The following is a 25,374-nucleotide window of genomic DNA, read 5'->3' on the forward strand; positions in this document are numbered from 1 at the left end:
TCCTTAGATTTTACTAAGGAATTCCTGTTAATTTTGTTAGTATAATAATGACATTGTGGCTATGCCCATATTATTTACTGATGAATACTTAAACACATAGAGATGAAGATGTTACAGGAAAGTGGTCCCAATCCCAACCCCAAGAGAGGGTTCTTGCCCCTCTCGCAAGAAACAATTCAGGGTGAGTCTGCAGTGCAAAGCAAAAGCAAGTTTATTAAGAAAGTAAAGTGGTGAAAGTACAGCTACTCCATACACAGAGTAGGGCGTTCCCAAAAGTAAGAGGAGGAACGCATCCACCCTAGGTACAATACTTGTTTATATACAGGATTAAAAAAAAGATTATGGGGAGATGTGCTGTGCTACAAGTGTTTGTGATAAAGGATTCATTTTCTTAATTACTACATTTTTCAAGAATCAGTATTATTATCTTCAAAGCAAAATTAGGAATGCCTTTGTTCTCCAGATATGGGATATTAGGACTCTCTCAAGTCTGGAACTGTTTGGCAAGCATTATCAGTCTGTTCCCTTAACGGTAAACATCTAGAGGCTAGGAATACCTTTCTGGGAATGCAGCCCAGCAAGCCCCAGCCTCATTTTCCTAGCCCTCACTCAAGATGGAGGCCTCTGCTTCCAACACCTCTGACAAAATGATAGGAGTTCCGAGATTAGCTGTAAAATACTCTAGCAAAAATAAAAAGGAAGGGGCTAGATGAAGCAAATGTAGCAGAAAATTGTTAAATTTAGGTATTGAGTGTGTAAAGGTTTATTTATTATGTTATTCTATCTTTTTATGCTTAAAAATTTTCATAATAAAAATATAATTTTTTACAGTAAAAATATTTAAGATATAATTTTCAATCCAAAAGCAGCCTAAGAAGTCTAGTTCTTTCTTCCTTTCCCCTTTTACAGATAAGGAAACAAAAGCCCAGAGAAGTTAAGAGAATGCCCAGGGTCACACAGGTCCCCAGACTCCCAGATCAGCATTCTTTAGGGTATATTAAGCTACATGTTATTTCCTTTTGTAATATTTGTAGGTAAAGGAATAATTTGGGCCCTACATCTTATAAACTAAATTTTGTTAATCCTGCTTATATATTATGTGAAGGATACTACATATTAATAATTATAGAAAAAAAGATCAAACTTACTAAATATATATGTTGTTTGCACATTGATTTAAGAAACAGTTTTATTCTATAGGAAACATACTAAGTAATTGATACATGTGTTATGGAAGGTTACTGAACTGGGAGACATGTTATCTTAGTTCTAGTCTGCATTCTATAGAAACAATTTACATAACCTTTGGTAAGTTGCTTAACCTCTCTGGATCTGTTCATCCATTTATAAAATGAAGGTATTGAACTAAATGACCTCTAAAATTCAATTTAGCTCCACTATTGCATGGTTTAATGACTCTATGATAATTTTTTCCATTAGAGAAAGTACAGTCAAGAAAGGCATTTTAAAACTTGTAGCAAAATTGTTTTTAATTCTCCTGAATTTAAAAAATGCCATCCACTTATAAATAATGTTTTAAAGTTTGTATAGATGCCGCTCTACTTACAGCCTTCTGGTCCCTGAACAGTAAGTGGCAAATGAAGCTGTCCTAAAACAGAGGTTCCTTAATTTCAGTGTTTGGGGTTTCTTCCCAAACTCAGTTTCCTTACTAAAGTGATCAAAAAACTCCTAAAGTGAAAACCTCTTCCTTTTATGTCTTAACTGTGACTGTTAGGTAAGTTTTGAAGATAAATCTTTTTTTTTCTATAATCGGATGATTTTCTATGTCTAGCCATGCATCCATATAATCATCCTTTCTTCTGCCTCATAAGCCATCTGATGTTTTCTCCTAAGACCTTTTATGGTATTGGGCTGGTCAAAGTCATCCTGAGAGGAATCAGCATCAGTGGTGGTCATGGGATGGTCATAGATACTAGTTTGGGTCCTATGAAGATAATATTTTTGATAAGCAGCTGTGGTATTGCAAACCGTACAGCAGTGAATTTCCTGTAATAATAACAATCAGAGCTGACATTTATTAACTGCTTCCTTTGGGCCAGCAACATTGCTATCCTCTTTACACTTATTTTTCCATTTTCTCCTCATGCCACGTCTGCAACATATTACGTTGTTTAACACATGAGGAAAACTGAGGCTTGCAGATGTAAAGTCAGTTGTTTAAAAAGTGATAGGCCCTTCCTTTCCCTCCCTTCCTTCCTTCCTTCCTTCCTTCCTTCCTTCCTTCCTTCTTTCCTTCTTTCCCTCCCTCCCTCCCTCCCTCCTTCCTTCCTTCCTTTTTTCTTCCTTCCGTGGCCCACGCTGCAGTATACTCGACTTGCTGCAGACTCCCTGCGTCCGTCCTGCCTCGGCCTGCGGGCTGCCTGGGATTGCGGCCGCGCGCCACCACGCCTGCCTGCTTTTTGTCCTTTGGCTGGAGGCGCGGTTTCGCCATGTTGGCCACACTGCTCTCCAGCTCCTGACCTCCAGTGGTCTGCCCGCCTCGGCAGACGGAGTCTCGCTCACTCGGTGCTCCGTGTTGCCCGGGCTGGAGTGCGGTGGCGTGGTCTTGGCTCGCGGCAGCCTCCGCCTCCCAGCCGCCTGCCTTGGCCTCCCAGGGTGCTGGGATTGCAGCCTCTGCCCGGCCGCCGCCCCGTCTGGGAGGTGGGGAGCATCTCTGCCTGGCCGCCCATCGTCTGGGATTTGAGGAGCGCCTCTGCCCGGCCGCCCCGTCTGGGAGGTGAGGAGCGCCTCTGCCCAGCCGCCACCCGCCCTAGGAACTGAGGAGCGTCTCTGCCTGGCCGCCCATCGTCTGGGAGGTGAGGAGCGCCTCTGCCCGGCCGCCCCGTCTGGGAAGTGAAGAGCGCCTCTGCCGGACCGCCCCGTCTGGGAAGTGAAGAGCGCCTCTGCCCGGCCGCCCCGTCTGGGAAGTGAGGAGCGCCTCTGCCCGGCTGCCCCGTCTGGGAAGTGAGGAGCACTTCTGCCCGGCCACCCATCCTCTGGGAAGTGAGGAGCACCTCTGCCCAGCTGCCCATGGTCTGGGATGTGAGGAGCGCCTTTGCGCGGCCACCCCGTCTGGGATGTGAGGAGCGCCTCTGCCCCGCCGCCCCATCTGGGAAGAAGTGAGGAGCGTCTCTGCCCTGCTGTCCCGTCTGGGATGTGAGGAGCGCCTCTGCCCGGCCGCCCCGTCGGGGAAGTGAGGAGCGCCTCTGCCCGGCCGCCCAGTCTGGGAGGTGAGGAGCGCCTCTGCCTGGCCGCCTCGTCTGGGAAGAAGTGAGGAGCGTCTCTGCCCGGCTGTCCCGTCTGGGAAGTGAGGAGCACCTCTGCCTGGCCACCGATCATCCGGGATGTGAGGAGTGCCTCTGCCCGGCCACCCCGTCTGGGAAGTGAGGAGCGCCTCTGTCCGAGGCCCCTCCCCCCGCCTGGGAATGAGGACTGCCCGGCCCCCCCACTGTAAGGCCCCGTCTGGGAAGAAGTGAGGAGCGTCTCTGCCCGGCCGCCCCGTCTGGAAAGTGAGGAGTGCCTCCGCCTGGCCGCCCATTGTCTGGGAAGTGAGGAGCGCCTCTGCCCGGCCACCCCATCTGGGATGTGGGGAGCGCCTCTGCCCCGCCGCCCCGTCTGGGAAGTGAGGAGCGCCTCTGCCCGGCCGCCCCATCTGGGAAGTGAGCGCCTCTGCCCGACCGCCCCGTCTGGGAAGTGAGGAGCGCCTCTGCCCGACCGCCCCGTCTGGGAAGTGAGGAGCGCTTCTGCCCGGCCGTCCCGTCTGGGAAGTGAGGAGTGCCTCTGCCTGGCCGCCCCGTCTGGGATGTGGGGAGTGCCTCTGCCCGGCCGCCCCGTCTGGGAGGTCTACCACGGAGGCCAGACGCAATGTGGGGGCTGGACGTGGTGGCTCACGCCTGTAGTCCCAGCACTCTAGGAGGCCGAGGCGGGTTGATCACTTGAGGCTAGGAGTTCGAGACCAGCCTGGCCAACATGGCGAAACATATGAAAAATAGACAAACCAACGAACCAACCCAGCAACAACAAAACAGGTCTACCCTAGAGTCATACTCTAATTTTTTCTGTTTCCCTCCCTTTCTGATCCTTTATCCCACTTTCTTTTTCTTCCTCTTCCTTCTCCTTCTTCTTTGTCAAATAGAGGATTGAGTTATTATCATTGATCCATACAAAGTCCCTCCCTCATTTATTTTCTTTAATTCCTACCCCCCATTTCTATTCCCCGTCTACCAATGTGCAACCTTCCTAATATGTTTGATATGCATCTTTTTGTCTGTATGTATTTTTAGAAAATGTTTATTGTTTTGTTTGCAAAAAAAATTAATAATAAAACTGGCATGTCTTCAGGAAAAAGAGTACAAAATTACAGTTAGACGAGAGTAAGTTCTGGTGTTCTATAGCACAATAGGGTGACTCTAGTAAATGATATTGTAGTGTATATTTCTAAATATCTAAATAACTAGAAAAGAGGGGGCTGAATGTTCTCACCACAAAGAAATGATGAATGAGGTGATGAATATGCTGAACACCATGATTTGATCATCATACATTGTACACTTGTATCGAAACTTCCCTCTGTACCCCACAAATAATGTACAATTATTATGTATCAATTAAAAACAAAATAAAAAGTGAAAAAAAAAAAGTGATAGTCATCGTTACCATTGTTGAATGGTAGAATTTGGGGGTTTTTTTACTTCAATTTTTTTTTTTTTGCAGTGTTTTGAGTTCATAAAATCTGTATCATTTTGACAAAGTAGTAATTTTTCTTTAAAAAAGGAAATCGTATCTCCCAGATATGAACAGTAGTTAATTCTCAGGGTGGGAATATGGATGATAGCTATTTTCCTCTGTGTATTTACCCAATTTTTTATGTTTCCAAAATTTAAAAAGAAAATTTTTTTTAAAAGAATGGGCTGGGTGCAGTGGCTTACACCTGTAATTCCAACACTTTGGTAGGCCAAGGCAGAAGGATTGCTTGAGCTCAGGAGTTCGAGACCAGCCTGGAGAACATGGCAAAATCCCATCTCTACAAAAAATACAAAAATTGGCTGGATGCAGTGGCTCATGCCTGTAATCCCAGCACTTTAGGAGGCCGAGGTGGTCGGATCACCTGAGGTCAGGAGTTCAAGACCAGCCTGACCAATATGATGAAACCCCGTCTCTACTAAAAACACAAAAAATTAGCCGGGTATGGTGGCATGTGCCTGTAATCCCAGCTACTTGGGAGGCTGAGATGGGAGAATTGCTTGAACCCACGAGGCAGAGGTTACAGTGAGCTGAGATCACGCCATTGCACTCCAGCCTGGGCAACGAGCAAAACTCTATCTCAAAAGAAAAAAAAAAAAAAAAAAACAACCAGACTTGGTGGTGCATGCCTGTGGTCCCAGCTACTTGGGGGGCTGAGGCAGGAGGACTGCTTGAGCCCAGGAGGGGTCGAGGCTGCAGTAAGCTGGTTTGCGCCTCTACACTCCAGCCTGGGCAACAGAGTGAGACCCTGTCTCAAAAAAAAAAAAAGAATGTGCCGAAAACAGCACACCTAGAAAGTTGCCATTTGAGATTCAAATATACAACAATATGACAATAATATTCATCCCTTCTAAATAATGTATTTATCAAAACAGTGATGTATATACACTGTAAAAAATTTAAAAGGATGTTCACTGAAGACTCAATGTTCCTCCTACCCCTGCCTCTGAGACAGCTAGTTTTCCTCCCCGAGAGGCATCAGTTTCTTGGAAAACTTCTGAAAATACATTTTTCATAGATAAACATACAGGGATATATTTTGTATACAAATGGAACATGCCATAATAACTCCTGTTTCTTGCTTTTTTCTTTGTCTTCATTTGACATCCTGGAGATTGTTCCTTATTTATTCATATACAGCAGTAATGACTGTATATACAGATATCTTCATTATATGGATGGCCTGTGCATTGTTTAAGCAGTCCTCTGTTGATAGACATCGAGGTTGTTTCTTTTCTTTTGCTGTGATTAACTACTTCCATGAGTAGCCTTGTACATAAAGCATTTCACATGAAAGCAGATCTGTAAGATAAACTCCTAAGAGTGAAACGGCTATGTCAAATGGCATATATACAGGAATAATTTTGATAAATATTGCCAAATCATCCTCCCTAGAAGTTAAAGTAGTATATGAGAGAGCCTGTCTCTGTCCTTGCCAGTGCAGTGTGTTACTAACTTTTCTGATTTTTGCAAATCTGATCATCATTGAAAGGTAATCTCTCATGCTAGTCTAATTCATATTTCTCTTAAATGAGTGAGGTTCAACATTTTTATGTGTTAAAAGCTATTAGTATTTACTCTTCTGGGAACTGTTATCTTTGTCTTTGATTTTTTTTTAACTCTAAAATTTTGTTATTTTATGTAGTCAGATTTGTCAATCTTCTTTTATGGTTTCTGAATTTTTTTTTTTTTTTTTTTTTGGAGACGGTGTCTCACTCTGTCACCCAGGCTGGAGTGCAGTGGCATGATCTCAGCTCACTGCTGCCTCCACCTCCTGGGTTCAAGCAATTCTCCTGCCTTAGCCTTCTGAGTAGCTGGGACTACAGGTATGTGCCACCATGCCTGGCTAATTTTTGTATTTTTAGTAGAAACAGGGTTTCACCTTGTTGGCTAGGCTGTCTCGAACTCCTAACCTCAAGTGATCTGCCCACCTCGGCCTCCCAAAGTGCTGGGATTACAGGCGTGAGCCACTGCACCCAGCCCTTTTATCGTTTCTGAATTTTGTATCCTTTTTTTAGAAAAGACTTCCAACATCATTTTTAAATCTTCCTGGTTTCTTCTGCTACTTTCATGGTTCCTTTTTAAAATATTTAGATCTTTGCTCTATCCAGAATTTATTTTGGTATAAAATGTGGCTATAAGAATCTCTTTTGTTTCCCCAGAGGGCTACCTGGTTGTCCCATCACTATTTATTTAGTAATCCATCTTTTCTGCAGAAATTTAAAGGGCCATTCTTATCATATACAGAATTTCTCCATTTGGAGTTCTGTTTTTTGCTTCATAAGCATTAACTGTCAGTAATCATGGGCTCAAATTTACAAATCTCACAATATTTTCACTACCTTTTTAGATAGGGGCAGGGAATTATTTGGCACATGGGAAAGAAGGGAAGTGATCATGTCTTTCCAATAGGCCCCTATTTGTTTGCCAGGGAGTAAAACTCAGGAACTGACATGGTTAGCAGCACAAAGCACCTGACCCTCAGTCATAGTTAACCTTGTTTTGTGCCCCTCGGAGAAAAAAAGAATAGCCCTGTTATAGAGAAGGTGGCTTTGCCTGGGGAATATTCCACATCTTAGAATGAAGTTTCCTTCTGCTGCATAATAATATTTTCAGTTTAACTGTGCCTTGAATTACATTCTAAAATTTAAAAAAAAGAAATCTTCCTCCCACTTCAGATACACACCCCTTGATTATGCTTTGCTTGGTGAGCGCCATGAAGTGATCCAGTTCATGTTGGAACACGGTGCCCTGTCCATCGCAGCCATACAAGACATCGCCGCCTTCAAAATCCAAGCTGTCTACAAAGGGTACAAGGTCAGAAAAGCCTTCCGAGACAGGAAAAATCTCCTTATGAAGCATGAACAGTTGAGAAAAGATGCTGCTGCCAAGTAAGTATGAGCTATGCAGATTGCGTTTTCACCACCCAGAATCAGGGTGGAAGCGGGGGTATGGGGGGTGCTGGAGTGGCCAGGAGAGGGAAACAGAGAATCTGAATTACTGTTGGTCCCTGCAACCGGTCACCTTCCCTCTTCTCAGCATTCCGTTTTCTGGAACCTAGGCTGCAGTGAAGGACAGAGGCCTAACCTCTGCTGGGTGGTGATTCCTCTAGACTAGTCCCAGGGTTTCAGCCCAGGGACAAACCACTCCCACCCATGGCAGGGAGTTGGGGATGGGATTGCTTCCGAGAATAAGCTGTAAAGAAATAACTGCTCCTCTAGCCCTTCCTCTCTTTCCAAAAGAAACATGCCAATATCTAGCCTACTTTCACTAGACCAGTCTAAGTCTGGTTTTAATTTGATTAAAGCAACCAACTTGGTTTTTTTTTTCCACCCACTTCTTTTTTTTTTTTTTTTTTTTTTGAGATGGAGTCTCACTTGCCGCCCAGGCTGGAATGCAGTGGCGTGACCTCGGCTCACTGCAACCTCCACCTCCCGGGTTCAAGCAGTTCTCCTGCCTCAGCCTCCCGAGTAGCTGGGACTACAGGTGCGCACCACCACGCCTGGGTAATTTTTGTATTTTTAGTAGAGATGGTGTTTCACCATGTTGGCCAGGCTGGTCTTGAACTCCTGACCTCAAGTAATCCACCCATCTCATCCTCCCAAAGTGCTGGGATTACAGGCATGAGCCACTGCACCCAGCTTTCCTTCACCCATTTCTTAACACATCTGTACTAAATAAAGTAATTTACTCAAGAAATATTGATTGAATGCTTACTATACAGACAAAACGCTTGGCTAGAGCCTAGGGAGAAAATGGCAACTAAAAAAGCAAAATCCCCCCTGCCTCAAGGACTTCACATTTTTTTTTTGGACAATGATACAAAATAGCTGTCTGTGCCTATTGTACATTCTGATTATTTCACAAAAATGATTGATTTTAAAGCTGGGTGCAGTGGCTCACACCTGTAATCCCAGCACTTTGGGAGGCCAAGGCAGGCAGATCACTTGAGGTCAGGAGTTCAAGACCAGACTGGCCAAAATGGTGAAACGCCATCTCTACTAAAAATACAAAAATTAGCTGGGCGTGGTGGTTAGCACCTGTAATGCCAGCTACTCGGGAGGCTGAGGCAGGAGAATTGTCTGAACCTGGGAGGCGGAGGTTGCAGTGAGCCCAGATGGCACCACTGCACTCCAGCCTGGGCAATAGAGTGAGACTCTTGTCTCAAAAAAAAAAAAAAAAAAAAAAAAGATTGATTTTAGATTATACTTAGGTTTGCCTTTTCTTTGATAGATATGTTGGGTAGAAGTATTTTAAATAGCAGCAGTGTATCACATTAGCAAATACAGACACCAAAAACTCTGATGATAAAGATGTGGACAGGCAGATTCTTTTTTTTGAGACAGTCTCTCGCTGTCACTCAGGCTGGAGTACAGTGGTGTGATGTCCGCTCACTGCAGCCTCCACCTCCTGGGTTCAAGCGATTCTTATGACTCAGCCTCCCAAGTAGCTGAGGTTACAGGCTTGTGCCACCACACCCAGCTAATTTTTGTACTTTTAGTAGAGATGAGGTTTTGCCATGTTGGCCAGGCTGGTCTCGAACTCCTGAGCTCAAGTGATCTGCCCACCTTGGCGTTCCAAAATGCTGGGACTACAGGCATGAGCCACTGTGCCCAGCCTGAGCAGATTCTTGAAAGGTAACTTCCTGGCTGTATCTCGAATGTTTCTAAATCTTGAGTCCTTCTAACGCTTAAATCCTACATCTTACCCACAAGGGGGAAGCATAAGTGTACTAAATAATCATTAAAAGTAATATTAAGAGGCAAGATAAGTCATTTTAATGAGAAGTTAAATACCACTATGTACTGGAATGCTAATCATCATGTCAGCCTTCAGTAAATAAGATTTATAGAAACATACCATTTTCTGTGACTCTGAAGCTACTGAAGTAGATGGCATCTCAGGAAATACTATGTTGCACTCTTCTCTTAATGACGCCCTCTTCCTTTCACTTTTGCCAAATAATCCAGTATCAACCTAAAAGCCTCTACATGCCTTTTTCCAGCCTTCTTATAAAAGTTCTCTGCGTGTGAGTGGCAAGCGTAAGTAGATAATACACATGACAAATTATCCTGAGTTGCAAGTAAATGATCTCTGTAAAGGGATGGAATGTTGTATTTCCTTCTACTGATGTTTCCATAAACTCCAGTTTAATGTGTGAATCTATTTTCAGAATTTATAGTCATATCTACTTGAATATAAGGTGGGACTCAACAAAGGCAACACAACTGACTTTGTATGTCCCCTAAAGGGAGGATATAGATCTCTAAGAGATATACTTAAATGGTGGAGAAACTTATTTCATTTGTTCTATTTCTCAAAAGTTATTTCTTAAAATCTGAGTCAGTGTTTAATTTTGCTTTTAATTCTTGCTTGAAGAAACAAACATTGGGATGCTAAACTCAGTCCTTGCTGCTGCTGCCTCATTGACTAAGCTGGCCCAGGCACAGCATGTCACCTCAGTGTACCTTTCCCAGTTTATTATGTTAGGATGGCAGAAATCATCTTCTTCAAAATGAGGATGTGAAAGGCACTTATTAAACTTAAGTAAAGTGATTTCTAATTTATTGAAAGAGAAACTGGGAGAGAAAAAGTTATAGTGATATTTACTAAGGCAGGTAATGTTAGAAAATGCTATTTAAGGAATATCTATAATCAATTTAAAAGCACTTTATAATTCACACTGCACTGCCTATGTTGTTGCCAAAATGAACATTACTATAATTTACCTGCCAAAGCACACAGTTGAGTGTACACTAAAATAAAACCATATTTATGTTCATCACTTCCCTCATCACCCTTCTTCCCTGAAGCTCGCTTTTTGCCAGGTCCTTATTTCACTCAAATCTCAGATCTCCTGTAACTCTCCGATTCTCCCTTCTCACATCTTTTAAATTATTCCATCTCCACACCGCAGTCAGCCTTGAAGGCAAACTTTTTAGACTTCTACTCATGCTGTACTTTTTTCCATTGAAAATGTATCTACTCTTAAATTTTAAATTAATTCACCTCTGCAGATAGCCCCCTAATCTGTCTCACATCCTGACCTCCTGGAACTCTTAATCTCATATTTTCAGTTGCCTACTGCGCATTTCTGCTATGTTTTTGTCACTTGCCAACACTTTAGATCATTGGACGTTTCCATTTGCATGTCCTGTTTTCTCTATAACTTCAGACTCTGCAACACACCGACATGCAAAGGGAAGCAGCTCATCACCACAGTCTGTCTCTCTTCTGGCCTTTTTATGTGCTTGCTAGTGCTGCTACCATTGATTGTATGCATTCCCCCTTTGATAGCCTTTTGCTTTCATTCTTCTGTGCCACCACCACTCTATACAAGCCCTCATTCTTCTTTTTTTTTTTTTTTTTTGAGACAGAGTCTTGCTCTGTCGCCCAGGCTGGAGTGCAGTGGCTTGATCTCAGTTCACTGCAACCTCCACCTCCTGGGTTCAAGCCATTCTCCTGCCTCAGCCTCCCAGGTAGCTGAGATTACAGGTGTGTGCCACCATGACCAGCTAATTTTTGTATTTTTAGTAGAGATGGGGTTTCACCATGTTGGCTAGGCTGGTCTCAAACTCCTGACCTCAATCCACCCACCTCAGCCTCCCAAAGTGCTGGGATTACAAGCATGAGCCACCACGCCCAGCCCCCTCATTCTTAAATACCAGCCATGGTGCTCTGTAAGATCCTTCAACATTTCTTTCACTTCCACCTGCATTTCTAAGTCTCATTTCTCTCCACTACCACCACCCTCCCACCTGATGTCTCAGCCATCCTGAACTTTCTTCACTTCACTTACTGGGAGACCTGAGCTCCTTCCTGGCTAGTATATGTGATTATGTTTCTAAGAGTTTCATTGTCACGTCCAGTTTTGGTCACCCAGTTCAAACTCTTGTGATGCTTAAGTCCCTTCTATGAGAGGTTGTTCTGTGTCCCCAAAAAGTCAAGTGCAAGAAGTCCTGTACCTCTGAAGATAGCATATTCCATTAGTGGAGGGCTCTGTCTAGCAAAAGTTCTTTTCTACCCTTTGGTCTTGAAGCTACCCCTGGAAGCCAAAGAGAAAAATCTAAATCTTTTTTCATAAACCAACTTTCAGATTTTTAAAAAACTGCTCATAACACTTCCATTGCTACTGCTCATCTCCTGTTCACTTGGTAATTACTCAATGCTCCCGTGAACATCACCAGATTGTTAATGGTTAGCCCATGCGTCTGACTCATCTGCTCACAAAGTTATCGGGCCCATGGGGAATTACTTCCATAGTTCTATTTCATGCCATTCCACTTCTCTGAGCTTCAGATTTTCATCAGTAAAATGGAAAGAAGTTTTCTTAATTCAAGATGGGCTTCAGGGATCCATGGATACCTGAAATTGTACACAGCATTTTGTGTGTCAGGAGCACATATGCATTTTGCGGGAGAGGATCTATAGATTTTTTTTATCACGTTCTCCAAAGGGGGTCCATGAGTCACACACAAAAAGACAAAAACCACTGGACTAAATGATCTCTGACGTCCCTCCCAGCTCTAACATTCTGTAAGTCAAAGGTCCTAAGACACACGACATTTTCTTATTCCCTTGAGAGGGAGTTAAAGATCAACTATTTCTATGCCTGTTATTCAGTGACAATGAAGAGATAAAAATCTGACAAACCCCTAGACACCATGCAACACCAACTGAAAAGGTTAGAGCTAAATCTTTTTTGTCTCATGAGGTAATATTTTCCTCTTACTGGAAATGATCCAACAGAAGTGGAATTATCATCTCTCCACAATAGTATATAAGGAATTTTTAAAATTATGTGAAGATGCCTATAATCACAGCACTTTGGGAGGCCAAGGCAAGAGGATTGCTTGAGCCCGGGAGTTTGAGACCAGCCCAGCAGTTCAAGACATAGTGAGACCCCGTCTCTATAAAAAAACATTTGAAACTAGACAGTGTGTGGTGGCTTATACCTGTAGTCCCAGCTATTAGGGAGGTGGGAAGATCACCTGAGCCAGGGAGGTTAAGGCTGCAGTGAGCTACATCACACTATTGCACTCCAGCCTGGAAGACAGACAGAGATCCTGTCTCAAAAAAAAAAAAAAAAAAATTAGGAGCTGGTCTCTGAGATCTCTTCTGAGTCTCTGCTCATGCATGCTTCTCCCTCTGCCTGAAATAACCTCTCAGTTTATTCCTCTCTCATTCTTCATATGTAGCCTTTTTCTCCCCCTGTTTAATTAGTGAATGTCTCCCACATCCTCCCATAGCTCTATATAGTTACTTCTCCTTTAGCACTCATCACATCTAGAACTCACTGTTGGCAGGAGTGTATGGGTCTGATTCCCCGACTGGATTGTCAGTTTCTTAAGAACAGGGACTGTGTGTTATGTACCTCCACATCTTCTAGTACCTTAGAATGTTTGGTATATAGTAAGCATTCAATAAATAAATGTTCAGCAAATTCCCCTACAAAGGGTCTAAAACCTTATATAAGTCATTGATCACTGTAGGCCTTAGTTTCCCCATCTGTCAAACAGAAGGGTTAGACCAAATACTCTCTTAGGTCTCTTTCAGTTCTTATACTGTGACTCTCTGTAAGTGTACAACTTTTAACTTGTTTGCCTTGCTCAAGGCAGCAAACACATTATATACCACTTATCCTCACAGTGCTCTTTGACACTTATGTATTCACTTTGTTTTCCAACTCCCTGAATATTGGTCATGAGAAAATTATCATTTGACAGATAACAGTCTGTGTTCTGATTTTAAAAAGAAAGACTAGAGCAAAGGGGCTCACCGCTGTCTGCACTTGAACATGAAACCATGATTCTGTAAACTTCTTAGACTCAAACTGTTTACAAGTCTTATGCCTGCCAGATTTAGAGAATATTGGGAAGAACAACTGCAGGTAAATACCTGTTTCTTGCTTAAAAGATATAAGGAAGCTTAGCCAAATAGTTGACGTTAATTTGTCTCTAGGAACCAAAAACATACCCGTAAGAAATGGAAGCCAGATTGAATAATGTGGATTTTAGATATTACAAATATAGATAAATACTAAAAAGTAGACATGACAGCTGTCCTTAATCTCATTTCATAAATGCGGAGATGGGCACACAAAGGTTAGCCTGCCTGAAGTCACACAGCTAGTAAGGAAGAGAGATGGCACATGAATCTAAGTCTCAAGGCCAAGCTACCTACCATTACTTGGTTCAAGGGAATCCTCCTACCAGCCAAGCCCATGCTAGAGGCTGTCCCCAGATGCTAGCAACCATCTGATTGAATAACCATATGGATCATTCAGTTATGCCACTGTTGATCCCCTTCGTTGTTAAGAGAGTGGTGCCAAGCCACCATTATCAATTCTATAATATAATTCAATAACACTCTTCCTATTACCCTCAAAACTAACAGAACAGAGCACACCAATATTCTCCTAAATCCTTGAGAAAGTTACAAATATTGATTGGTCCCTAGCCTACACCAGGACAATTAACTAGAATGGCAGCATTTAGGCAAAGCTGGGTTAAATCAGTACAACAGGACACACTAACTAGACTTCTCTTTTCTGTAGAAGCATTTTAATCACATCTCTCAGACCTCACTAGGTCTTGTATTCATGGCAATGGAAACCTGAATATTCATGGGATGGGAAAGAGCCTGCCTGTTTCTGCAGTGTCTGATAGAATTAATTTCTTCGTGTCAAAAGTGGGCAAATAGAACTCTCTTGTGGGTTGCAGTATTTAGAAGGCACATAGTGGGGTAGGAAAATATCAACTTCCGTAACTCCAACTGTGCAGGGCCAGAGTCGAGAGTTTGCCATATTGTGCAAACAGATACACCCACTCCTGAGATGCTGAAGACATCGTACATTCAAGTCATTTAAGTTACTGCCCTTGATCAGCTTTTATTAAAATTTGTTAAAATTTCTGATCACTCACCTTCTTTTTAGCCCTTTTCTTGCTAAATTTTCATCCAGGCTAGTAATTTGTAAAAATTTCTATCTGTGGGTCTTAGACTTGGTTTTAGGGAGCTTTGGGGGAATATCTCTGCCCCACAATAGCCCTCCAGCAATGTGAAGCAGCATTGTGTCCTGTAAATCTTTTCTTCCCTGTGTAGACAGCCCCAGTCCCATCAGCTGATAGTCTGGAAACTCCTCTTCACCCTGTGGAGCACAGGACCTGAAACAGATGTTGTCAAAGATTTGATCCCCAGTTGACTTTCTCACTTTCTTATCCTGTAAGCCTCTGAAGAGCTGCAAAAATTACTCTAAAAGAGACAGTACAAACAAGACTAAATTGGCAGCCCATTAGAAGCTGTTGTCTAGCCAATTTCTCTTCACATAGTAGGAAAAAAAAAGAGAGTGAAAGGTGGGACTAGTTTATCCACAAATATTCTGCCATGTTAATAATTTTCCTGCAGAAATGTTGCTTGCTGTGTCATAGAACTTTTTTAAATTTTTCATATCAACTAGAATAATCTTTTTCTGATTTTTTTTCTAAACAAGTAAAATAGATCTTTATAACGTAGCACACCTTAATGATTAAAGATCTTTGACATTTCATCATAACTTAAGAAAAAAAATTTAAATTTCAGGACAATTATTGAATCTAAGAGCTAAGGACTAAACACTACATTGAAAGCTAGTTATGGCTGAGTGCGGTGGCTCACACCTGCAATCCCAGCCCTTTGAGAGGCTGAGGTGGGAGGATCACTTGAGGCCAGGAGTTGAAGACAAGCCTGGGCAACATAGGGAGATCTTGTTTCTACAAAATTGTTTTTAAAAAATTAGTCTAAAAGTTCAAGGTTACAATGAGCTATGATTGCACCACTGCATTCCAGCCTAGGTGACAGAGTGAGACCCTGTTTCTAAAAAAGAAAAAAGAAAGCTCGTTTTTAAATGCTGCTAATGGTTAGTTTGAAGTGGCATCCCCAACTTCTTTGTATGACCCAATTAATCTTTTAAATAATCAAAGAAGATTAGGTGAAATTTTTTTTTTTTTTTTGAGACAGAGTCTTGCTCTGTTGCCCAGGCTGGAGTGCAGTGGCGCAATCTTGGCTCACTGCAAGCTCCGCCTCCTGGGTTCATGCCGTTCTCCTGCCTCAGCCTCTCCGAGTAGCTGGGACTACAGGCGCCCGCCACCACACCTGGCTAATTTTTTTTGTATTTTTAGTAGAGACGGGGTTTCACCATGGTCTCGATCTCCTGACCTCGTGATCCGCCCGCCTCGGCCTCCCAAAGTGCTGGGATTACAAGCGTGAGCCACTGCGCCCGGCCTAGGTGAAATTTTTAAAAACAACTCTGTCCTGGGGATGAGTTTTACCAGGAGATAAAGCAGCTGAGTTCTATCTTGGCTCTGTCTATAGTTTGCCATGTAACCTTGGGTAAGTCCCTTACCTCTCTGCCTGTTTTCTTATCTACCAAATGAGGGTGTCACCCTCAATAAAGTGGTTTCTTCAAACTCTTACCCTATGAGCAATGGTTCTGGACCTTTTCCCCAGGGAGACACATATATGTGGGGTCCTGTTCAACTCTCAGAAGCTGAATTGTGTGTGTTGTTGTTATTGCTGCTGCTGCTTTAGTTTTAAGGCAGCAATATAGATAAAATAGGATACAGGTTATGCACAGTTTCCAGTTTTAATCCCACTCCATTTTTTCCCAATGATCACTGCTATTACATCAAAGAACCACTGGTCTGAAGAACTTCATGATTGTGGGCCATGTGCCACCTGGAAGATTTTTTTTAATGCAAAATGCATCAATTTAAAAAACAATTATATTTATATTTTATATTTATACTTTATATTTATATATATAATTATATTTATATTTAGACAAGGGGCTAATTATTCATTCAGATGATTGCATTCTGTCTCCTAATTCTGCTTACTTAGTTCTACCAAAATGAAAAATCACCCCCCTGGTATCCCCCCTCCAAAGCAATCTCCAGAAGCCAAAGCCCTCTTGCTTTCTGGATGTCGTGATCACTTTAAAAGGCTGGATGCCCTGTTCCTCCTGTGGTTGCCTTTGTTGAAGGCCCAGGAAGGTCTGCAGTGATAAGATTTGCCCTGGGGCTGGCTACAGAGAGGCTTCTTGGAATTGAACAAGAGAGCTGTTTGGTTTCCTAAAAAGAAAGAGGAGACTGCTCAAATAACAAAGTCTAATTTATCGCCTCAGAGTCCCCCTTAATGGCAGTGAGATCCATATAGGTGCCAACCCAGACAACCACCCACATGTGTCTGTCTAAAGAGCCAATATCATTCTCTTAAAACAGCCCTGCTCATCGGTGCTGATAAAAAGCGCAGCACTTCCTCTGTCTTCCTGGAGCAAGGCTATTAAATCTATTAGCAGCACTTCAGCCACCCAGATGCTTCCATCTTCTTCTGAAAAGCAGCCTTGTCCCAGAGAGATCATACTGAAATGGCACCTGCTCACATCCGTATGAGAGATGACAGGCTGTCCAGCTGGCCTGTAGACCACAGTCATTAGCAGGTGGCAAAGATGTCACAAAACCAGAGTCGAATAAAAACACTAGAGCTGTACAGGAGTTAGCACGACCCATCTGGCCATGTTCTCGGTAGTGGGACTCAGTAGAAAACTATTAGATAAGCAAGCTTGGACCCGAGATCAGGGGCTACTCCATACAGGAAGAAAGAGCTTCAGAAGGGGAATTTAACAAGTCGACAAGGTTTTAAATCAAAGTGTAACCCAGATGTATGTCAGCTGGGGCTTTCCTGTCACTTGAGATCTAAATAAGCTTTGCTTCAAATGCCGTAGTCCATGGCAGTCTGGATTCTATGACTGCTTGGAGGCTTAGGGTCTCCGCCTTGTCTCATGCTTCTGTGTCTGATGCTTAGCCCTGCAATTTGTCAGGTTGCCTATAAAGAAGGCATGCTCATGTGTGAGCAAGGTGGGCCTTACAAAAAGTTTGTGTCATTGTGGAGAATCACATTTCATATTGTATGTTTCATTCCATCTAGTGGTATAGTGAACAGTCCATATTAGACTTTCCTGTGCTCTTAAGCCTGGCTACTCAAGGTGTGGCCAGAGGGCCAGCAACAGCTGGATCACCTGGGTGCTTGCTAGAAATGCAGAATCTTGAGTTCTCCCTAGCCTAAGTTAGAATCCATAATTACCAAGACACCAGGTGATTCAGCCCAATAAAGTGTGAGAAGCACAGAACTAAAGTTCTTTTCAGCTGGGTGCAGTGGCTCACACCTGTAATCCCAACCCTTTGGGGGGGGGGGGGGGGGGGGGATAGCTTGAGGCCAGGAGTTCAAAACCAGCTTGGGCAACAAAGTGAGACCCGCCCCCCCATCTCTACAAAAAATTTAAAAATTATCCAGATGTGGTGGCGCATGCTACTCGGGAGGCTGAGGTGGGAGGGTCGCTTGAGCCTGGGAGTTCAAGGCTGCAGTGAACTAAGAAGGTACCACTGCACAGTGCACTCTAGCCTACGTAAAAGACCCTGTCTTTAAAAAGATAAATAAATACAAAATATAACATTTCTTCCATCATGAATTAGGTCTTTGTTTTCCTGGCTGTCCCCTTCTGGGTAGAAGATTGCTCAGGGGAGGACCTGAAATCTGTGGTCATCATTTCTGTATCTTCAGTGCCCAGCAGAGAGAGACTCAGAAATTAAGTGTTTTTCCTCCTGTCTTTCCCTTGGGAATCCCTACAAGTTAACAGCAATGGTCAAACAAATCCTGCCCCTAACTCGGTCCCTTTGTCCTGAGTTAGGGGCCTGGGCTACTTTTCTGAGCCACCTCAGACCCACCTGCCTCGCCCTGCTACTCATCTTTAGACGGGCCCCTCCTCCCCAGCCCTTGTCTGTTCTCTTGCTGCCCAAGGGTTCCAGCTTTGCCACCAGCTACTTATGTGTGACTTTTTGAAAATCACCCTACCTTCTGGGTCTTATCTGTAAAATGAGTGGATTTGACTCATTAGCTAGAGCTGTCAACGGCAGTATTTGCAACTCACACAACAAGGTACTTTGCAAGTGACTTTTTATATGATCATTAAGGTTTGACAATGGGCTTTTTTAAATGAATAGAGCAGATTCAAGGTTATCCCTTTGACTGTCATTCTCAGTAGCATTCTGGTGTGCTTTCTGAAACAGGAGGAAAAACGGGTGGAGTTACAGGTAGCTCCAGGGATCACACATAAGCTTGGGGCATATGCACCGTTGAGAGTGTGTTATGTTTCACACAGAAAAGTTGCCTGGTTATCTGTCATGTGTCTCAACAGCACAAAGACTGATCTATAAACTTTTCAGCTCCATCATCCTTTGGGCTATAAGGCCTGGTGTAAAAGAGATGGTTTTTATTTTATCCGGAGAAAAGTATGCTCTTGGAAAATGCAAATTTCCAAGTATCTCCTGTGATGTAGTAGCTCCTCTTAAAATTTAAATCTCACACAGACACTCGAGCAGGTGAGACTCTAAATTTTTTCTCTTCCTCTTTGGCTTTGCTTCCAGAAAGCGAGAGGAAGAAAACAAACGAAAAGAGGCAGAACAGCAAAAAGGAAGGCGGAGCCCAGATTCCTGCAGACCCCAGGCCCTTCCCTGTCTGCCCAGCGCCCAGGATGTGCCCAGCAGGCAGAGCCGGGTCCCCAGCAAGCAGCCTCCTGCTGGCAACGTGGCACAAGGCCCTGAGCCAAGAGACAGCAGAGGATCTCCAGGAGGGTCTCTAGGCAGAGCCCTCCAGAAGGAGCAGCATGTTTCCTCAGATTTGCAGGGAACACACTCCAGAAGGCCAAATGGTAGGTGTATTGCCTTTGTCATCTCCTGCCGGCCCATGGACTGTGGGCTTTTTTGATTGGTGTATTTAGACCAATTACACTTAAGATAATTGTTATATTAGCACTTAGGACCGCCACTTTATGATTTGTGTTCTACTTGTTTCCTCTGGTTCTCAGTTCTCTTTTTTTCCCTTCCTGTAGGTTACTTCAGCATTTTTAAAAATTCTATCTTGATTGATTTATGGTTTTTTGTTTTTTTTTTTAGAGAAAAGTGTGAAAACCTTACTTCCATTTATCTTGTCCACTTTTAAGTATCATTGCTTAGGTATCAGATGGTGTTACAGATTTTGTTTCAATCATGAAATACAATTTATAAAACTCACAAAGGAAATAACATTTTATGCGCCCATATTTCTGCTCTTCTGTTGTTTCTTCTTCCTTCCTGATGCTCTAAGATTCTTGTATCATTTCCTTTCTGTATGAAGAGCTTTCTGTGGCCAATCTTTAAGGGTATGTCTGCTAGCAACAAATTCTTTCGGTTTTCCTTTTTCTGAGAATGTTTTTATTTGACTCCTGAAGAATCATTAAGCCAGATATAGAATTCATGGCTGGCAGTTGTTTTCTTTTAGCACTTGAAAAATATTGTGCCATTTCCTTTTGGCTTCCATGGTTTCAGAGGAGAAATCCACTGTCATTCAAATTGGTGTTTCTCAGTAATAGTCCTAGGTAATATGTCATTTCTCTCTGGCTGCTTTCAAGATTTTAAAATTTATCATTAGCTTTCAGAAGTTTAATATAATGTGTCTTGGCATGGGTTTTTGCAGTTTATCCTATTTAGAGTTTACTTGTGTGTCAGGGATCCCTATGATCCCCATCCCCAAGACAACCACCAGGTTTGGTGAGGTTGGAGGATTTACTAGGGGGACTCAGCATATAGTTGTACTCCCAGTTAGGATTTATTATAACAAAGGGACACAAAGAAAAATGAGCAAAGAGAAAAAGTGTATGGAGCAATGTCCAGAGGAAATTAGGCACGAGCTTCCAACAGCTCTCTCCCAGTGGAGTCACACACACCACGTTTAATTCCTTCTACAATAAACTGTAACAACCAGTCAGACAACTTTTTGTTGACAAAGAAAGCTCACATGAACCTAGGACTCCAGGATTTTTATCTGGAGTCAGTCACATAGATACCCTCTGCCTAGCATATGCCAAAATTCCAGACTCCCAGAAGGAAAGGTGTGCAGCACGAACCCTATTGTTTGCACGAAGCAATTTAAACACATTGAGCTACTCTTGTAAGTTAGAGAATGGTAGGAGCTTTCCCAAAATCTAAGTGCAAATGCCAACACAGTGAAAAAGGCAAATAATGTCTTCGTATTATTATGAAAATAGCCCTGACCTTATGGACTTTCTCAGAAAGGGGCTCTGGAACTTCATGATTACTGAATTCAGGGCTTGGGCAGTTCAATCTGTTTCTTTGAACCTTAACTTCCTTAGCTATAAAGTGAGGGTATACTTTCTACACCGCAAGGTAGCTATGGATAGAAATAATTCATGTAGTGTACTTGTTATAGCCCATAACTCATCATAGGTTTTCAGTAACTATTATTATTGAGCCACTCATTAATCTCGCCAAGAACAACTACAGAAAAGTATACATAAAATGACTACAGGCTGGGTGCAGTGACTCACACCTGTAATCCCAACACTTTGGGAGGCTGGGGCAGGTGGATTACTTGAGGCCAGGAGTTCAAGACCAGCTTAGCCAACTTGGCGAAACTCCATCTCTACTAAAGATACAAAAATTAGCCAGGCATGGTGGTGCATGCAACTCAGGAGACTGAATCACAAGAATTGCTTGAACCTGAGAGGTGGAAGTTGCAGTGAGCCGAGATCACGTCACTGCACTCCAGCCTGGGCGACAGTGAGACTCTGTCTCAAAAAATATATATACGTAAAATGACTATAAACATTTCTGGAATGTAATTGCATAATCCACTTTACAGTGTAATCCTTAAGGATTATATACTCATGATGCTTTGCTACATATTCATTCATGTATTCATCCAACCAGCTTTAATTAAGCTCCCGTAATGTGACAGCCATGTTGAACTTCCTTGAGTTCTTTCTTAGCTTGGGGCCTTTGCAGATGCCACTCCCTCTACCTTATTTTTTAGATATCAGGGATAATGTTTCTTCTTCTGTTCAACCAATATCTCCCCACTAAAGGAGGCTATAGTTTCCTGCTATTGCTTCCATATTTCTCCTATACTTCCCTCTTATAAACATCATCACTTTTTACTGTTATTACCGGTTTGTCATTTTTTCCACTAAACTGAAGATCTGTAAGAGCAGGGTTGCTTCCATTATCTACTGCTGTATAACAAACCACACAAAAACGAAGTGACTTTGAACAATGACGATTTAATTTTTATGATTCTATTTTGGTTGGGAAGTTTGTTTACAGGCTTCATCTGGTCTCACTCATGTGTCTACATTCAGGTGGAGAGTCAGTTCAATTCCATGTCTAAGATATACTGACTTGAATGTGTAGCAATTGATGCTGGCTATCAGATGGGATTCCTTGACTCTGTTTTATATGGTTTTCATTCTCCAGTAGACTAGGCTGGCTTCCTTACATTGTGGTCTCAGGACAGCATTTTCAGAAAGCGAGATAAAAGCCACAAGACCTCTTGAGAAATAGACTCTAGAATTTGCACGCATTATATTGATCAAAGCAAGTTACGAGACCATCCCAGACCAAATGATGTCGAGAAATAGATTCCACCTTTGTGCATACTAAGATGGGAGGAATTTTTGGCTATTAAACAATCTGTCATAGTTCCTATTTGGTCACAGATTATTCACATTCCTCCCACATGCAAGATATTCTTACCCTTTGATATGGATTGGCTCTGTGTCCCCACCCAAATTCCCAGTGTTCAGGGAGGGACTTGGTGGGAGGTGATTGGATCATGATAGTGAGTTCTTACAAGATCTCATGGTTTAAATATGTGTGTCACTTCCCCCTTCGCTCAGGCTCTCTCCTGCTACCATGTGAAGAAGGTGCTTGCATCCCCTTTGCCTTCCACCATGATTGTAGGTTTCCTGAGGCCTCCCAGTCGTGCTTCCTGTTAGGCCTGTGGAACTGTGAGTTGATTAAACCTCTTTTCTTTATAAATTACCCAGTCTCAGGTAGTTCTTTATAGCAGTGTAGGAACGGACTAATACATCCCTATCTCAGTACCCCAAAATCTCATCCTGATTATCTCATCACACTTGAAGTCTAGGATTTTAAGACATGAACTAGATGTGGTTCAGGTTCACCAGCTGGGACTCTTTCTGATTTAGAGACCAATCAGCCAAAAAGATACATTATCAACACCCCCCACACCCAACAAACAGTAGTGAGACAGGAACAGAATAACCACAGTAGACAAAAGGGGGTGGAATAGGAGGCGTATAGCAGCCATTAGTCCGTAGCAATTCTGAAAGCCAGCTGGTCACATTTTACCAGGGCCCCTACTCTGAGGTAAATATTCCTTGATTAGGGTCTCATTTTACTCCTGGTGGCTTCCTATTCCATTGTTCTCCATATCTCTTGGCTCTGCTACCTGAATTCTTGGCTCTGCTCTCTGAGAAGTCCTTCCTTTTCCTAAGAAATGCCCATGTTTGCAGCTGAGTAGCTTTCTCAGCCTATCTCCTGACTATAGGATACTGGGGCCCCAAAGGCTTCTTTTTGATTTGAACTATGTCACCAGTTCAAGCTTGTGGTACTCTCAATAATGCAATTATCTCAAAAACTTCATGGGTTTCCTGTGAATCTGATTGGATTCATTTCATATTTCAAAAGCCACATCCATTATTTTTCAAACAAGCTTTGCTCTAATTTGAGTGGCTTAGATTTCTGTGGGAAAATGCCCTTCAGATTCTTAGAAATTTTTTTGTCGAGCTGAGAGGGCCTATTATATACCACCTTAAATATTTTTGAGTCTTAATAAAGGGTTGTACAACCATACTTTTTTTTTTTTTTTTGAGACAGGGTCTCACCCTGTCACCCAGGCTGGAGTGCAGTGGTGCAATCACAGCTCATTGCAACCTCTGCCTCCCAGGTTCAAGTGATTCCCCCCATCTCAGCCTCCCGGGTAGCTGGGACCATAGGTGTGTGCCACCATGCCTGGCTATGTTTTTGCATTTCTTTTTTGTAGAGATGAGATTTCATCATGTTGCCCAGGCTGGTCTCAAACTCCTGGACTCAAGCAATCCACCTGCCTTGGCCTCCCAAAGGGCTGGGATTTTATAAGTGTTAGTCATTGTGTCTGCCCTGATTTGATCTTTATGCTGAGGCCTATGAGACTCTTTTGCTGGCTGGAAAGAATAAAAATGTTAAAATAGTTTTATTTTCTAACCCAGCACATCCTGGGATCTTTACATTATCTCTAAATTTTGCTTGCAAACGGAGCAGTTTTTCCTTCATTTTATTTGTTTTCTCCCCATACTTTGTCGTATGTAGCTTAAAAAGCAGTTGACATTTTGTTCTACATTCCACCTGGAAACCTCCTGAACCGTATCTACAGCTCCATTAGGTATATTTTCTATCTTCTATGTTACTGCAGGTGACAATTTTGCCAGTTAATTCTGCCACTGAATAACAAGGTTCACTTCTCTCTAGATTCCAACAGCCATTTCTTTTCTGCTCTTCGAGCCTTCACCAGCAGTCTCTTCATTGCCTTCCCAGCTTCTGCTCACCAACCAGTCCAATGTCAATACTCTGGATTTTATATTTTAAGACAGCACCTCTCTTTTATAGATATAAATATCTGTGTTGGTTATCTCTTGTGGCATAATAAACCACTCCCAAAACTAAGTGGCTTAAAACAACAGAAGTTTATTATTTCTCACAGTCCCGTGGGCTACCTGGGCAGTTCCTCTTCTCGATCACCTGGGCTCACTCATGAGGTTGACAGAATTTGCACAAGATGTGGCCAAGATGGCTGCCTTCATATATCTGGCAATTGGTGGTGGCTGTTGGCTGTCTCTATTCTCTTCTATATGGTCTTTTGTTCTCCAGTAGGTTAGACTATCTTCCTTATGTATATTGTTCTCAGAGCAGTACTCTTGAGAGAAGGCAGAAACTGCATGTTACCCAGTTTATCCATTCACCTACTGAAGAAACATCTTGGTTGCTTCCATGTTTTGGCCGTTATGAATAAAGCTACTATAACATCCGTGTGCAGCTTGTATGGACATAAGTTTTCAACTTATTTGAGTAAATATAAAGGAGTGTGATTGCTGGATCTTACGTAAGAATATGTTTAGTTTTGTGAGAAACTGCCAAACTCTTTTCCAAAGTGGATGTACCATTTTGCATTCCTACCAGCAATGAATGAAAGTTCTTATTGCTCCACATCCCCACCAGCATTTGGTCACTATTTTGGATTTTTGCCATTCTAATAGGTGTGTAGTGGTATCTTGTAGTTTTAGTTATTTTTTTGGTGGAGGGCATATGTGTGATACATTGTAACAGCTCTAAGAGTCAGAGCTATACAAAAAGGTGGAGTCAGAGAAGTGTCACTCCCTCTTCATCTCTACTATCCAGCTCCCATTTCTCCTTTCTTTCCACCTCTTTCCCACTCAACTCCTGCAGGTAACCAATTTCTTTAGTTTTTGCTTTATGTTTTCTATATTTCTTTTGCACAAATGAACAGATATAGGTATGTTTTCTTATATCCCTTTCTTTTTCTCTTTCTTTTCTTTCTTTCTTTCTTTCTTGAGACAGAGTTCGCCGCAACCTCTGCCTCCTGGGTTCAAGTGATTCTCCTGCCTCAGCCTCCAGAGTAGCTGGGATTACAGGCATGCGCCACCATGCCCAGCTAACTTTTTTGTATTTTTAGTAGAAACAGGGT

The 25,374-nt window shown here is 42.7% G+C and overlaps 1 protein-coding gene across 9 annotated transcripts in view; it reads left to right on the top strand.

Annotated features, from left to right (window-relative positions):
* The window catches only part of INVS (inversin), a 216,004-nt gene that overhangs the window by 171,384 nt on the left and 19,246 nt on the right, over positions 1–25,374 (top strand). For all 9 annotated transcript variants that reach the window (XR_009215061.1, XR_009215062.1, XR_009215063.1 and 6 more), the window contains 2 exons: positions 7,422–7,634; positions 19,203–19,486. Coding sequence is in view for 4 of the 9 variants with exons in the window: in XM_032164681.2 (XP_032020572.1) it covers positions 7,422–7,634; positions 19,203–19,486 (497 nt within the window). In the remaining 5 variants the exon portion in view is untranslated. The remainder of the gene's footprint in view (positions 1–7,421; positions 7,635–19,202; positions 19,487–25,374) is intronic.

Source organism: Hylobates moloch, unplaced genomic scaffold, assembly GCF_009828535.3.
Source record: "Hylobates moloch isolate HMO894 unplaced genomic scaffold, HMol_V3 SCAFFOLD_10, whole genome shotgun sequence".
Classification (NCBI taxonomy): domain Eukaryota; kingdom Metazoa; phylum Chordata; class Mammalia; order Primates; family Hylobatidae; genus Hylobates; species Hylobates moloch.